Below are 17532 nucleotides of genomic sequence, written 5' to 3' on the forward strand. Positions count from 1 at the left end.
GCCTGTTTGTGTGGTGTACCGTTCTAAATTCTATGACTATTAGATTCGCCCAAGCACAGCACTCTTGCTGCTGATCGTGCATCCACAGTTCAGGAATATGACACCTAGGCCACAGTAGTTTGTGCATTTGTTTGGTGGGTGTCTGGTACTGCAGAAACTCTCCACCCAAATTTTCCTCTGAAAAGGCTGTGGAATATGGCACCTTCCACCACTTGAGCTCCAGCCCACCTCTAATTTCTCTCTAGTTCTCTCTGCCCCACCCTACTTTGCTTACTTTCTGTCTTTTTCCAACTCTGATGGAAGATCATCCCTAAGACTATAAGACATGTGAGCAGAATTAGGTCATTCAGCCAAATGAGTCTGCGCCACCATTCCATCATGGCTGATCCATTTTCCTGCCTTCTCCCTGTAACCTATCACACCCTGACTTAACAAGAACCTATCAACCTCTGCCTTAAATACACCCAATGACTTGGCCTCCACCGTCACCCATGGCAACAAATTCTGCAGATTCACTACCTTCTGGCTAAAGAAATTTCTCCTTATTTCCGTGCTAAATGAATGTTCCTCAATTCTGAGGCTGTGCCCGCTGGTCCTAGACTCCCTCACTATAGGGAATATCCTCTCCACATCCAATCTATCTAGGCCTTTCAATATTCAATAGGTTTCAATGAGATCTCCTCCACCCCCACCCATTGTTCTAAATTCCAGTAAGCCTTCAAACGCTCCTTATATGATTAGCCTTTCATTCCTGGAATCATTCTCATACACCTCCCCTGAACCCTCTCCAATGTCAGCACATCCTTTCTTAGACAAGGTGCCCAAAACTGCTCACAATACTCCAAGAGAGGCCTCACCAGTGCCTTATAAAGTCTCAACATTACATCCTTGCTTTAATATTCTAATCTGCTCAAAATGAATGTTAATATTGAATCTGCCTTCCTCACTACTGACTCAACCAGCAAAGTAACCTTTAGGGAATCCTGCACAAGGACTCCCAAGTACATTTGCATCTCAGATTTTTGAATTTTCTCCCTGTTTAGAAAATAGTCTATGCCTTTATTCCTTCTACCAAATTGTATGACTATAAACTTCCCAACACTGTATTCCACCTATCTTATACATCCACAAACTTGGCCTCAAAGCCATCAATTCCGTCATCCAAATCATTGACATACAACATAAAAAGAAGCAGTCCCAACACAGACCCCTGCAGAAGATCACTGGTCACCAGCAGCCAACCAGAAAAGGCTCACTTTATTCCCGCTCTTTGCCTCCTGCCAATCAGCCAATGCTCTAGCCATGCTAGTAGCTTTCCTGCAATAACATGGGCTCTTATATTGCTAAGCAGCTTCATGTATGGCATGTTGTCAAAAGGCTTCTGAAAATCCAAGTGCACAACATCAAACCTTTTATCTATCCTGCTTGCTAGTTCCTCAAAGAATTGCAACAGATTAGTCAGGCAAGATTTTCCCTTAAGGAAACCATGCTGACCACGGCCTATTTTATCACGTGCCTCTAAGTACCCCGAAACCTCACCTTTAATAATGGACTCCAACACCTTCCCAACCACTGAGGTCAGGATAGCTGGCCTATGATTTCCTTTTTTCAACCTCCCTGCCTTCTTCAAAAGCGGAGTGACATTTGCAATTTTCCTGTCCTCCGGACTCTTGAGAGATCATTACTAATGCCTCTACAATCTCTTTCAGAACCCTGGGTTGTAGTCCATCTAGTCCAAGTGACTTATCCACATGAAACATTTAGCTGATTCCCTCTCCACAGATGCTGCCTAACCTCAGTGAACTTCCAGGATCTAGAGTTTATTCTTGAAATGTAGAGGTGTACCATAATCAGTAAGCGTCTGTAACCAGTTCCTCTCTTAATAATACCTAGGTCCTTAACCTTACAAAGGTTTATTTTCCCTCCAAAACAACTGTCTTAATTAGTTCCGACTTCAACTTATTCACTCAGTGGCCATCCACATCAAGGTTCGATACTTGAATTACTGTCATCTTCCTGTCAGCTTGAACCAGTCTGGCCATTCTCCTCTGACCTCTCTCATTCACAAGGTGTTTTAACACACAGAACTGCCGCTCACTGGATGTTTTTTGCTTTTCGTACATTTTCTGTAAACTCTAAAGAATGCTGTGTGTGAAAATCCCAAGAGATTGACAGTTTCTGAGGTACTCAAACCAACCCGTTTGGCATCAACAGTCATTCCATGGTCAAAGTCACTCAGATCACATTTCTTCCTCATTCTGATGTTTGGTATGAACAATTGAACCTCTTGACCATGTTATGCATTGAGTTGCCACATGATTGGCTGATCAGACATTTGCATTAATGAGCAGGTATCCAAGTATACATAATAAAGTGGCCATTGAGTGCTCTTCTCTTAAATGTAAATGTTGTTTATGCCCAGTTCACTCATCCATGTCATCTGAAGATGTTTATTGTATTCATTTTCACTACATTTACAAAATATCTGCAAACTTTTTGAAGTTATGCCCAATTAAATCTGGATTTTCCAGCCTGGTTCAGAGCACAAGATGACTAAGCGAGAATGGCAACTCCTTTCATTACTTATAAGATATCAGGAAGGAGATTAAGCAGAATTTCTTCCAGAACTTACCAGGTAAGCAACAAAACTCAAGTATGCAAGTGAAATGAAGGCCGCCACCAAGTAAAGTACCACGTGTCCCAGGCTTGAAACGTAAACTATTACGAAGTACATATTAATGGCACAGATGATAAAAACGACTACTCCACCACCAATCTTCCATGCCCTGGGGGAAAAAAAACAACAATGGTAATTACCCAGAAGATATTAGCAATGGAACTTCACAAAATCAGCCAGACTGGACAAAATCTACAGAGTTGCAGAAATAATGAATGCTGAGGATGGGAATTGGTGTTTTACTCTCTCCCCTATGTTTGCTTTAAAGACAGAATCACTTATCCTAACTGCACCAGATACTGGAATCTTCCAGCTTTCACCCTGACAGGACCATAATATTAAGATGAGGGGCATAGAAAAGATGAATAGCCAGTCTTTTCCCCAGTGTAGGGGTGTCCAAAACTAGAGGGCACACGTTTAAGGTGAGAGGGGAAAGATTTAAAGAGGACCCGAGAGACAACTTTTTCCAGAGAGGTGACTATATATGGAGGTGCCGGAGGAAGCAGTGGACGAGGGTACAATTACAACATTTAAGAGACACTTGGACAGGTACTTGGGTAGGTAATGCTTAGAGGGATAGGTGCTAAAGGTGGGGAAATGGGACTAGCTCAGTTGGACAACTTGGTCAGCATGGACTAGATGAACAGAAAGGCCAATTCCTGTGCCGTATAGCTCTATGACTTGAGCATACATTTCCAATCTGAGAGCCGAGGCTATCAGGCCCCATGAGCCTTCACTGCGCGTTATCGGTCCATTTTCTGCCTTTCACCGTATACCTTGACTCCCCTAGTATTCAGAAATCTACTGACCTCAGTGTTGAATGAATCCAGGGCCCAAGTTTTCAAAGTAGTCAGACATAGGCAACCCCTTCTGAGGAAATTGCTCATTTCACCCCAAATGGTTCGACTTTATTCTGACACTGAGGTTCCTTGTTCTGCATTCTTCAGCTAGGGAAACATCCTTTTTGTCTGTGCCACCCTCAAGAAGTGTCATAGCATTACAGAGCACTATAGCACAGAAACCAGTCCTTCAGCCCACCTAGTCCAAGCTGAACTATTACTCTGCCTGGTCCCATTGACCCACACCTGGACCATAGCCCTCCATACCCCTCCCACCTATGTACTTATCAAAACATCTCTTACAAATTGAAAACAAACTCGCATTCACCATTTCCACTGACAGCTTGTTCCACATTCTCACCACAGTCTAAGTTCCCCCTCACGTCCCCTTAAAGAGGGGGGTGGAATCTGGCAAGGTTCAAAGATTTCTTCAATTATTCTTCAAAACATGAGAGAACACAGGCCTAATCTCCTCGATCACTCTTTGTATGACAAACCTGGAACCAGCCTCGGATGGCAACTAGATTCTAGGTATGGTCTCATCAAGGCCCTGAATAGTTGCAGTAAGCCATCTTTACACTTGCTCTCAAATCCTCTTTTGACAGAAAGCCTCCATACCATTTCTCTTCTGAATTGTTTGCTGCACCTGTGTGGCACCTTTCAGTGACTGGTCTAATAGCACTCCAGATCCCTCTCAAAGCCAATATTCCCCAATCCTCACCATTTCAGAATTACTCTGCTTGTCAGGTGTCCTTCTGCCATGTTGTTGCTCACTCACTCTGCTTGGCACCACACCCACCCACTTTTTAATCTGGCTCGGCTAAACATTGGCCCATTTTCAACACTTGGGCCCAGGCTCTGCAACTTTGATCTGACCCCAAGTTTCAGTCTCGGCCCTAGGCTGCTCCAGAAATGGCTGCCGCGGCTGTACCTGCATTCTTAAGAATTCAATTCGCTGAATCCTTCAAGATACCACAAAAACGCCAGGCATACAGACAGTTCAAAAGCACAACTCCCAAAAGGAAATTACAGGCTGAAGATTGCAGTGATTGTAGTCCAGAAAAAATATAATTAACAGAATAGTTAGTAGTTTTGTTTGCTGCCACTGTGTCTCGCCTGCGCCATCTAGTGAGGACAGATGCACAGTGCTCAGTCAGTAAACACACCTTTTATGTCCCTTAACCAGCCTCAGCCTTTATCTAAACACTTTAACCTTTATGTGCTTAGAATACACTTTGTACACTCTTGTGTTAGCTGCTAATCTTCTCTTGTTTCTTAGCCTCTGTTACTCTCTTTTCCAGATTCCTTCTATACTTTAATCAACCTGGTCCTTCACTATACAGGTAGTTCTGCTATAATGTGATATTTACACCCCTCAGGAAACTCACATTACCAAAAGTTGCATCACAACTACAGGCAGCAGTTGACTTCAAAGCAGTTATTATAAAAAGATTTTCCTGATTGTGCTGTAGTCAATGCATCCTGTGTAACACAAATAGTAGTCCCTAATCAATCAATTGCATTGGAACAATCTGAACAGAGAATAGAAGGTAAAACACGACAGCACAGTGCAGGCACTTTAGCCCATGATGTCGGGGAGAAGGCAGGAGAATGGGGTCGAGGGGGATAATAAATCAACCATGATGGAATGGCCCAATTCTGCTCCTATGTCTTATGTTGTGCTGACCTTTGAACCTACTCCAAGATCAATCTAACCCTTCCCTCCCACGTAGCCCTCAATAGTTCTATCATCCATATGCCTATCTAAGGGTTTCTTAAAAGCCCCTAATGTATCTGCCATCACTTCGGGCAGGGTTAGTGTTATGGAAACGTATTATAGCACAACTACCTGCATTATGAGAATTTCAAGTGCCTTAATCTCTGTTTGCTGCCTAACCTTAACCCCCAAATCCAGCTGTCAAAGCCCTTCATTTCCCCTCAGTAAGAATGTGAACCATTTCCTTCAGTACTGTTCAGTTACAGTTCTCCAGGACCAGAGTCCTTTCCAGCTTGCTGAAGTTGTCCCTCCAAAGGTTATTTAACCTTTGCTAGCTATTCTACACCCAACAATCAAATGCTCACTCTTCCCGAGATGGTTCCATCTGCCCCGCTGTTCCCCAGTACCACATCCAGCTTCCTCCCCTCACTGCTGGACAGCAAACTCTTGTATGCTTTTCAGGGACTCCTCTCGCTCATTTCAGTCTATACGAAAATAATTCTGCTTTATCACAGTTCTGTAGCCCCTGCAACTTTGCGGACACATTACGAAGTTGCTCTGGGGAGGCACACGTGGACCCAAGCAGACAAGTAAGCCCTTTTAGCATAGAAACTTAGAAAACCTACAGCACAATACAGGCCTTCAGCCCTCAAAGTTGTGCTGAACATGTTCCTACCTTACAAATTACTAGGCTTACCCATAGGCCTCTATTTTTCTAAGCTCCATGTACCTATCCAAAAGTCTCTTAAAAGACCCTATCGTATCCGCCTCCACCACCATTGCCGGCAGCCCATTTAGTTTATTTCAGTCTCCAGCCTCGCAATGGCTGACTGACCGCCACAGCCTTGGTACATTCCAGGGAAAACTGACCTAATTTTGTAATCCCACTTGGCTTGAGTTATAAAGGGATGCTGGATGGGTTGTTTTTTTAAAAAAAAAACGCCTGGAGTGTTGGAGGTTGAGGGGTGACTATATGTTGAATGAGTTGCCAGAGGAAGTGGTTATGATTTAAAAGACATTAGGACATGGATAGGAAAGGCTTACAGGGATTTTGGCCAAATGCAGACAAACAGGACTAGCTCAGGAAGGGATGGACTAGTTGGCCTGAAGAACCTCTTTCTGTGCAGTATAACTATGATTATGACTCATGTCAGGTTTCATTCTGACAGTCAACACAGCCCTCAGTCATAAGCCGATATTTTCCTCCGAGGTACTCGCCACACTCCAAAGTGGGCTGACCAGGACTTTTTGTAGCTGCAGCACATCTTCTACCCACTGCTCTCTCAAAACAGGGCCAGCATTTTATTGGCCAAATGGATTACTTTCAGCACCTTTTCACCAGATCTTGAATAACATTGAAACCTGTTTTATTATCTCAATAAAATCTCCCCTTGGTCTCCTCTGTTCCAAAGAGCACAGCCCCAGTTTCAATAGCCTCTTCTCATAACCCTAACTCTGGTAACATCCTGGTGAATCCCCTCTGTACCCTCTCCAGTGCTCTCACAGACCTGTCCCCAATGAATTTGCTGTGTCCTCACCAATGTGTTACCCAGACACAGCACAGTTCCCATATTCTGTGCCTCAGTCAATGAAGATCAGGGTCCCATCCACCTCCTGAACCACCTTATCGTTCTGCTCTGCACCCTACTCATGCACTCCAAAATCCCTGTTTCTCTACACTGCTTAGTATGCCATCACTTATGCCACGTTTGGCTCATAACCCTCCATTTACCTATCCAAGCGACTCTTAAATGTTCCATCTGTACCTGCCTCGACCACTTCCCCAGCAGCTCATTCCAGGTCCTCACTGCTCTCTGTGAGAAGAAGTTGCCTCTCAGGTCTCTTTTAAGTCTCTCCCCTCTTATTTTGCTCTCTGTCTTTGCACTCCCCAGCCCTGGAAAAGGACTATGACCGTCCATCTTATCCATAACCCCCATGATTTCATAAACTTCTACAAGGTCGCATTTAATTCTCCTGTGCTCCAAGAATTAAAGACCCAGTATAACTAACCTTTCGCTAGAACTCAGGCCCTCTGGCCCAGGCAGCATCCTCACAAATCTCCTCTGCACCCTCTCCAGCTTCTGAACATCTTCCCTTTCACTGTGACCAAAACTGTACACAATACTCCAGTGCGGCTTCTTCAATGACTTACACCAATGATTGGAGGGGAACCAGTATCCTGGTGGGGGCAGGGAGGTGGCGCGCTGGCGCTACTCAGCAGCGATGAAATTGGTTTAGCAGCGGGATAGGAACCAGAGCACCAGGTCAGAAAGTGGAGGGATCAAGAGGAAGGTAAATGTCATGACCAGTAAATCTATAATGAAGGACAGGCGAGAGCGAGGTCATAGACACGATGGGAAGGAGGGGTTGAGTGTTTACTTAACAATAGGAACATTATGGTTAAGGATGATGAGCTTCGAACATGAATCAGTACATGGAACTATGTGGGCCAAGGGGCCCATGCCTGTGATGTACTGTTCTGTTCTATGTTCATCCTAATTGCTCTAACACTGAACAATTCTTACTGCCTCAAGTTTACACAACTCACCGAGTATTGGAGAAATGTGGCTCCTTTCCTTTTAACCAAATTCTGAACTTTACAGCTTTTTAAGAAGCACCCAGTTTAAGATGTGTTGGGCCATCCTTAAAGATCTCAATGCGACCCATGGGTAATCACACCGAGAACATTGCTAAGAATCGTCTAGTTTTACTGGTGAAAACTATTCTGTATATGGGCAGCATAGTGGAGCAAATAGTGGCGCTCCCTGGGGGGACCACAGTGTTCAAAATCTACACAAACAGATCAGGATTTAACCTAGGTCTCTATACCTATGCAACTGTGCCATCCTTTGCAAGACCCTAAAATTAGAATCAGATGTAATCCCTGAAGCACTTGTGCATTCACCTTTTGATTCTGCCAGTTAACTGTGTCACTTGTTATCAGCTTCACAGCAGAAGATCAGAAGTGGGTTATAGCTGGAATCCACTTGAAGATATACACTCAGTGGCCACTTTATTAGGTACCTTCTGTACACCTGCTTTGTTAATGCAAATATCTAATGAGCCAATCAACTCAATGCATAAAAACATGCAGACATGGTCACGAGGTTCAGTTGTAGTTCAGACCAAACATCAGAATGGGGAAGAAATGAGATCTAAGTGACTTTGACTGTGGAATGATTGCTGGTGCCAGATGGGGTGGTTTGAGTACCTCAGAAACTGCTGATCTCCCAGGACTTTCACACACAACAGTCTCTAGAATATACAGAGAACAGTGTGAAAAACAAAACATCCAGTGAGTGGCAGTTCTGTGGGCGAAAATGCCTTGTTAATGAGAGGTCAGAGTAGAATGGTCAGACTGGTTCAAGATGACAGGAAAGCAACAGTAACTCAAATAACGGATAGTGGTGTACAGAGGAGCATCTCTGAACGCACAACACGTGGAACCTTGAAGTGGACGGGCTGCAGCAGTAGAAGACTACACTGGGTTCCACTCCTGTACCTAATAAGGTGGCCATTGAGTGTATATGAAATTTGGAATTCTCGATTACAAGGCACAAATGAAAAAGATGAGCATTCAGTTCAGTCTACTTACAGACCGTTGACGAAGTCATGCATTATTGAGGTCATACTGGTAAACGTCAATATCGGGATCAACGCAAACGGCAGCTGCAGAGAGTTGAAAGATTATTTGTTCGAGCTGGGGACAGTGCCATTGTCAATAAACCAGAATTACACATATACCACTGAAGTAAACACGCTGCCCTTGAATGGTGGTGTTTCTGATAATGAGGTAATCTTTGACCACAGAAAGACATATCAATGCATTGATGAAAAAAGGCAGAGGAATTCCAGATGGAATTTAATCCTAAAAAGAATGGAGGTGATGTATTTTGGTTAAGACTAATGCAGCTGGAATAGCAAGACCCTGGGAAATACTGAGGAACAGGGGGAAATTGGTGTACATGTCCAAGGATCCCTGAAGGCAGCAGCACGGGTAGTTAAGTCAGAGGGTCTGTGTCGGTGCTGACAATCAAACACACTAACCCTTTCCCTTCATTTTCCCCACATTCCCAGAATCTACCAGCCATCTACATACCATGGGCAACCTTCTAACGAGAGTACCTGGAGAAAGCCACACAGTCACAGGGAGAACGTACAATTCAATATAGTGCCAGAGGTCAGATCTGAACCCAGCTCCCTGTGGAGGTGAGGCAGCAGCTTTGTGAGCCATGGCACTCGGGTCATTAAGGAAGCTAAAGGAATACTTGCTTTCGTTAGCCAGGACAACTTTATAAAAGACTGGTTAGATCTCAGTTACAGGAGAGGAAAGATGTGACTGCACTGGAGTGGGTGCAGAGGAGATTGTCTGGGATGCAGCATTTTCCAGTATGGAATGTTTCCCAGAATAGACTGGATAATGTGAGCAGTGGAAAAGGTCAAGGGGGACCTGACTAAGGTAAACAAAATTATGAAGGGCATGGACAGAGGTGACAGTAAGAGACTCTTTGCCATAGCAGAGGTGTCTATATCTAGTTACAGCTATGCAAGACATTGGTGAGACTCCATCTGGAAATTTGTGTGGAGTTCTGGTCACTATCCTATATGAAGGATGTGATTAAGCTTGAGACACAAGAGACTGCATTTGCTGGAACCTGGAGCTAAAAGCAAAGTGCTGGAGAAACTCAACAGGCCAAGCAGCATCTGGGGGTGGAGGAATTTTTGATTATTTGCGTCGAGACCCTGCACCAGGGCAGAACGGAGAGGGGAGATGGCCAGCATAAAGGAGGGGGAAGTGGTGAGGCAGGAGCCTGAGGTGACTCCCGGATAGAGGAAGAGCAAAAACAATTAGCCAGCCGGTGCACTCCAGTTTATGGTTTTTGGGAATGACAAAAGAATGGGAAGTGTGGGATTGGAGCACTATCAGGTTGGCGCCTGTGGAAGAGAGATCTCCCCATTTAATGATTTGTGACAATGCTGGAGATGATGATCTGCTGCTTGTCGATGGGATTTAGTCCAGGGATTGGTAAGAGGAAGTGTCTGCGAACTGTCATCTGGTCTCTACAAGCTAGAGATCAGCCTGCCAGACTACAACGGCTCCGGGTTGGGATTGGCCAGGAGAGAGCTGCACGTTCGGAGGGTGCGAGGGTTGAATGGGTCAGGGAAGTGGAGACCATAAAACAATAAGATAGAAGAGCCGGATTTGCCTATTCTGCCCATCGAATTTGCTCCGCCATTTGATCATGGCTAATTTTATTATCCCTCTCCACCCCATTCTCCTGTCTTCTCCTTGGAACCTGACTAATCAAGAATGTGTCAACCTCCATTTTAAATGTATCCAACGACTTGCCCTCTGCAGCCATCTGTGGCAATGAATTCCAGATTCACAACCCTCAGCCTAAAGAAATTCCTCCTCGTCTCTCTTCTAAAGGGATGTCCTTCTATACTGAGGCTGTGTCCTCTAGTTCTAGACTCCCTCACTATAGGATACATCCTCTCCAGGTCTACTCTATCTAGGCCTGTCAATATTCAAAAGGTTTTAATGAGATCCTCTCTCATTCCAGTGAGTACAGGGCCCGAGCCATCAAACACTCTTCATATGTTAACCTTTTCATTTCCAGGATCATTCTTGTGAACCTCCTCTGCACCCTCTCCAATGATAGCACGTAGTTTCTTAGATATGGGGCCCAAAGCTGCTCACAGTACTCCAAGTGTGGTCTGACCAATGCCTTATAAAGCTCAGCATCACATCCTTGCTCTTCTATTCTAGTCCTCTCAAAATGAATGCTAACATTGCATTTGCCTTCCTCACCACCGACTCAACCTGCCAGTTAACCTTTAGGGAATCCTGTACTAGGACTCCCAAGTCCCTTTGCACCTCTGATTTTTGAATTTGCTTCCTGTTTAGAAAGTAGTCTACATCTTATTCCTTCTACCAGTGTGTGACCTTACACTTCCCTGGAATGTATTCCACCTACCACATCTTTGCCCGCTCTCTAAACCTGTCCAAGTCCTTCTGCAAATTCTCTGCTTTCTCAGTGCTACCTACCCTCCCACCTATTTTTGTATCATCCACAAACTTGCCACAACATATATTAAAAAAAAATTGGTTCCAACATCAACTCCTGTTGAACACCACTAGTCACCAGCAGCCAAACAGAAAAGGCCCCCTTTATTCCCACTCTTTGCCTCCTGCCATTCAGCTAATCTTCTTGCCATGCTAGTAGCTTTCCTGTAATACTATGTATTCTTATCTTGTTTAGCAGTCTCATGTGTGGCATTTTGTCAAAGGGCTTCTGAAAATCCAAGTAAACAACATCCACTGACTCTCCTTTGTCTATCCTGCTTGTTATTTTTTCAAAGAATAATTCCAACAGATTTGTCAGGCAAGATTTTCCTTTAAGGAAACCATGCTGACTAGGGCCATCTTTATCATGTGTCTCTAAATACCCTGAACCTTCATCTTTAACAATGAAGTTAGACGAATTGGCCTATAATTTCTCGTCTTTTTGCTTCCTACCTTAAAGAGTGATGTTAGCAATTTTCCAGTCCTTTGGAACCATTCCAGGATCTATTGATTTATGAAAGATCATTACTCATGCCCTCACAATCTCTTCAGAACCCTGGATGTAGTCCATCTGGTCCAGGTGACTTATCTACCTTCAGACCTTTCAGTTTCTCAAGCATCATCTCAACAGTCTTGAACTTCTGGCATATTGCTGGTGTCTTCCACAGTGAAGACTGATGCAATATATTTATTCAGTTTGTCTGCCATTTCTTTGCTCCCTATTACTACCTCTCTAGAATTATTTTCCAGTGGTCCAGTATGCACTCTTGCCTCTCTTTTACTCTTTATACATCTGAGAAAAAACCTTTAGCATATCCTGTTTTATGTTATTGGCTAGCTTACCTTCATCCTTTTTCTCCTTCTTGCTTTTTAGTTGCATTCTGTTCATTCTTAAAAGCTCCCCACTAATTGTTGCTATATTGTAAGCTCTCTCCTTTGCTTCTAAGTTGTCCTTGACTTCCCTCGTCAGCCACAGTTGCTCATCATCCCTTCTAAATACTTCTTCATCCTTGCGATGAACCATTCCGGCGTCTTCCAAATTACTCCCAGAAACTCCAGCCATTGTTGTTCTGCCATCATCCCTGCCAGTGTTCTTTTCCAATCAATTTTTGCTAACTCCTCTCTCATGTCTCTGCAATTCCATTTACTCCATTGTAATACTGATACTGACTTCAGCTTCTCCCTCTCAAACTGCAGGGTGAATTCCATCATATTATGATCACTACCTGACAAATGTTCCTTTACCTTAAGCTCCCTAATCAAATCCGATTCATTACACAACACCCAATCCAGAACAGCTGATCCCGCAGTGGGCTTAACCACAAGCTGCTCTAAAAAGCCGTCTCCTAGGCATTCTACAAATCTTCTCTCTTGGGATCCAAAATCAGTACCAACCTGATTTTCCCAATCTACATGTATATTGTCATGGCAGATCTCAATTGTAACATTGCCCTTTTGTCATGCCTTTTCTATCTCCCGTTGTAATTTGTACCCCACATCCTGGCTACCGTTTGGCGGCCTGTATACAACTCCCATCAGGGTCTTTTCACCCTTGAAGTTTCTTAACTCTACCCACAAGGATTCTATATTTTTTGATCCCATGTCACCTCTTTTTGGATAGGTCAAGGTGGTTGATGTCACAGTGGTAATTAAAAATGAAAAAGTTGAAACAGTGTAAAAGTCCAGAGTCAGAGGAATGTTGGAAATTTGAGAAGGAGTCATCAGCAGGGGCTGTGGGGCGTGAGGACTCCCTTGCCAAAGTAGTGGGCACAGAGCCAGATAAAGAAGAACTCATTGCAATGCGAAGGTGTAGGGATAAAGGTGATATCTCTGCTGAGAAATGAGCTCTCGGCATCAGAGAAACGACAATCAGAGAGGGACTGTGCAGGCTCCTCAGTCCATCTCACCCCTCCCTTCTTTACACTGTTCATCTTTCCTCTCAGTCCTGATGCAGGGTTTTGACCCAAACCATTGACAGTTCCTTCCCACCACACACACTGTATGACCTGCTGAATTGCTCCAGCAGTTTTTATTTGTGATTAAGCTAGAGAGGTGCAGAAATTGTTACAAGGATATTGCCTGGCCTGACCGGCTGGTGGCATAGTGGCATCGGCACTGGACTTCGGAGCAAAAGCTCCCGAGTTCGAATCCAGCTGGCTCCCTTGCACGCTTTCCATCTGTGCTGGGTTGAGCATCGAGCTAGCAACCCGTAAGAACAAGAAAGCCTGCTAAAAAGAAAAACGCTGTCATGACAGCATTTCTCTTCCTGGCCTGGAGGGCTTGAGAGACTGGGACTGTAAAATGAAGGAAGCTGAGGGATGTCCTCAGAGACGTTTATAAAACCTTTGAGGTGTGTGTGAAGGAGATCAACTTAATTGACATAGGTGACAAGACACCAGAGTGAATTCACTAAGACCACGCTCTTAACTATCCTAGTGAGAGGAGTATCCTCTCTCCATCAAGCAATCTTTCATCCATATTGACTTTAATGAATAGCTCCCATTTTCTTTATGGAAAGACACAAAGTCCAATTGGCACGGACAAGTTACCTTTAGAATGGGAGCAGGTTCTCACTTAAGGTGTAAATGTTGTGTTGAATCTTAATTGCAGCTCCTCAGCTTTGTCTAGAGATTTAGGGATCATCTCTCCAATCCTCTTGCACTCTGCCTTCACACCGGGGATAACACTGCCTCAGAATAGTGGCTGTGCATTCCTCATTTACCCCCAGAAGAGTGGCAGAGTCTTAAGTTGCCTTTGCCCCATTTCTTTGGAATCTTGCCCCAACTTCTCTGCTCCACTCACTTCACCCTTGCCCTCAGCTTTCTGCAACAACTTCCCATCCCAGTTACAATTTAAAAGTCTAAAAGCCTAGCTCTCTCATCACTAAGTATGAAACCTCAATGTTTCCCTTCCTGGTATGGAGATAACCTCTAATCTGTTTACCTCTAATCTTTTTACATTATAAAGGCATGTTATTATCACTTTTTTTTTTAAAGTGAATCACCTCACCTGCATACTCTGAAGAACATTGAGGAAATCATTCATTCCAGTTAGACTTTCAACGTCCCGAAACAAAGCCACCAGTAGTGTTGGGATTATAGCAATAGATCGAGTGAAGAGAACACGAGCAAAGCGAGACCACGTTAAATTCAGAAAGCCCTGTGAGGAAAAAGTACATAGCTTGAGTACTTGCTCAGTGATTGAGTATTTTCTGTACATTGAACTGCAAATACTTTTGAGGCAGATAAAGTACATCAGTGCTACAGAGTAAATCTTTTTTACCATCTCTACAGAAGTACCGTAAAGTCTGGTTCCATGGTTTGCAAACATAATTCTGACAAAAACATTTCTTGAAAAATCCCCAGCACCTTTTCACAAATTAAATCCTATTAAGTGTGCAGCCATTGATAATGTGGAGAAAGATCACCCAGTGCATAGCATGAGAAAGTATCACAAAGTCTGAAAAGCTTGCAAAACCAAACCTGAAAATTCCACACTTGGCTCTACAAGATAAACAATTTGGACATTCATTGGTGAAGCAGCAGGTGTGGATATACACCACATAATATTGTGTAAAAAGACAACAATTATACAAACATTTTCCATAAAAATTGCACCAAATATCCTCAGATATACATGCAGATATTTTGTTTCGATCATGAACGCTAATATCTTACCAACCACTGAAGTTAGACTAATTGGCCTATAATTTCTCATCTTTTTGTTTCCTACCTTAAAGAGTGGACCTTAAATGAACTTGTGAAACCAAATAATACTTTGTTATGCATTAGAGCAAAAAAAAACAAGGTTGAGGGACAGAGAGAAGGCAAGACGGAGACAATATACATACACACGAACACATACGTACCCCGCACACACACAGACCACACATGCACACACACCACTCACCCTACACACAGAGACATACCTCAACACACACACATCACTCACCCTACACACACACACACACACATCACTCACCCTACACACACACACACACACACATCACTCACCCTACACACACATGTAGCTGTACCTACTTTCTGGACTCCCCAATAAAAAAACATAATTGTCTCAAGTTAATTTTTTTTTCAGATTTTGCACTATGAAACTCTGAGCTGCAATACAGTTTCTTTTCAATTTTTTTCATTTCTACTTTCTCCTCTGCTATTGATTTACTTGCATAGGTTACTGCAAGTATACTCAGTGCTATTTAGTTTTAAGTCCCAGAGTTTCATATCCAGTTAGTTACTTTGATGCATCTTGACCATCTTTGTGTTATCAACTCATCACATACAACCACAGCATATTTTTCAATCCAATACACATCCCCACCTCCCTACCGGATACACACAAAGGACTAGCTTGGTGCTTAATTTTGCTGGCTCACTGAATACTCCCAGAACATACACACAGGTCTGTACAAAACAAGAAATGTCTCAGAATGAAAACAAATTCTGAACTATAAATTACCTCCATGACAAACTGTCCCGAGTATGTTCCAGTCATGGTTGAACTCTGACCTGCAGCCAGTATGCCAATGGCCCAGATGTATAGAGCAGCAGCACCAAAATAGCAGCCCAACACCACACCCTAAGATCAAAAGAAAAGGATAATTAACTGATTTAAGTACAGCCAGGTTCTCACTCATCACAATTTAACTGCTCAGCATGATCATACTTTAATTCTACACCTCTAGCCACAAATATTTAAAAGATGCTGGGAGAGATTTCCAAACATTAGGACCATTCAATCCACAAACGTCCTTGTGAAATTGAAGGAGACACAAAGAGATCATGATACAACCTGAGGTCTGGACATGGACATCCTGTTCCCAGGGATTCCTAACAAAGCATACATTTTGTTCTGTATTAACATGCAAGAAAGTTTCATTTTCAGCCTGGTGACTTCAATTAAATACCCAACACGCTCAAGGCGAAATACATCATTTTTTAAAGGCAAGGGTATAATTTGAAATAATAATTTCTGTTGACTTTCCCCATCCAGTGGTAAGGAATGATTCAATGGGAGGAGGCTGCATCTCATTTCTGAGTGACTCCACTTACCCCTTTATAGATGTCAACATCTAAAGTCTTGTTGTTCAAAGGGAAGAGATTGGAATGTGGACTGCTGTTGTTGAAACAAACTTCATGCTTCAAGAAAAAAGAAACAGAAAAATTAAGTCAGCGATGGATACAAGGAATAGCCTATGATATCTATCATTCACCTTTTAAGCTTCCTGAATGTACTCAACTTAGGCCAGACACAGGTCAATAACACAGCAAAGTTCTACTCATCTCCTAACTATATCCTCTCTGTTGGCATGCTGCTGTGAGCCCTTTTGTCTGAATAGTCACTGACTAAGATGCATTTATGTTACATCCATAGTACTCGATGACATTGCTCAGCATTGGTATGGAAACATCAATGCCCAGGAACTGTAAAGCCAACAAAATGTCACGGATACAGGCAAAGCTCTCCCCATCACTGAGCACATTTACAAGGAGTGTTTCCACACCACCAGGTTCAGGAACAGTTATAACTCTACAACCATCAAGCTCCTGAATCAGAGTGGATAACTTCACTCACCTCAACTCTAACTGATTCCACAACCTACACTCACTTTCAAGGACTTTACAACTCATTTTGTCAGTATTATTTATTTTCTTTTTTATTATTTGCACGATGTGTTGTTTTCTTTTACACGTTGATTAATCTTTATGTACAATTTTTTTCATAAATTATATTAGACCATAAGACAAAAGAGCAGAATTAGGCCATTTAGCCCATCCAGATCCCACTCAACCCCATACACCTGCCTTCTTTTTTTCCTCTTGTCATATCCTTTGATGCCTTGACCAATCAGGAAACTATCAACCTCCACTTTAAATATACCCAACGATTTGGTCTCCACCGCAGTCTGTGGCAGAGCATTCCACAGATTCACTACTCTTTGGCCAAAAAAAGATTCCTTCTTATCTCTGTTCTAAAAGGTCACCCCTCAGTTTTGAGGCTGTGCCCTCTAGTTCTGGATACCCCCCACCATAGGAACCATCGTCTCCACATCCACCCGATCGAGTCCTTTCAACATTCGGTAGGTTTCAATTGCATTTCTTTATTTTCCTGGAACTGCCTACAAGGAAATGAAGCTCAAAGTAGTGTATGGGGACTTCGATAATAAATTTACTTTGAACTTATCACAAGGATGTAGAGGGTGTTCCACAGGGGTCTG

The 17532-nt window shown here is 43.2% G+C and overlaps 1 protein-coding gene across 4 annotated transcripts in view; it reads right to left on the reverse strand.

The window, feature by feature from the left end:
* LOC140741225 (natural resistance-associated macrophage protein 2-like) overlaps nt 1-17532 on the reverse strand; it is a 124014-nt gene that overhangs the window by 25469 nt on the left and 81013 nt on the right. For all 4 annotated transcript variants that reach the window (XM_073071182.1, XM_073071181.1, XM_073071183.1 and 1 more), the window contains 5 exons: nt 16367-16453; nt 15774-15893; nt 14310-14459; nt 8829-8902; nt 2633-2786 (listed from right to left, as the gene is read on the reverse strand). In XM_073071182.1, the coding sequence (XP_072927283.1) occupies nt 2633-2786; nt 8829-8902; nt 14310-14459; nt 15774-15893; nt 16367-16453 (585 nt within the window). The remainder of the gene's footprint in view (nt 1-2632; nt 2787-8828; nt 8903-14309; nt 14460-15773; nt 15894-16366; nt 16454-17532) is intronic.

Source organism: Hemitrygon akajei, chromosome 18 (genome assembly GCF_048418815.1).
Source record: "Hemitrygon akajei chromosome 18, sHemAka1.3, whole genome shotgun sequence".
Classification (NCBI taxonomy): domain Eukaryota; kingdom Metazoa; phylum Chordata; class Chondrichthyes; order Myliobatiformes; family Dasyatidae; genus Hemitrygon; species Hemitrygon akajei.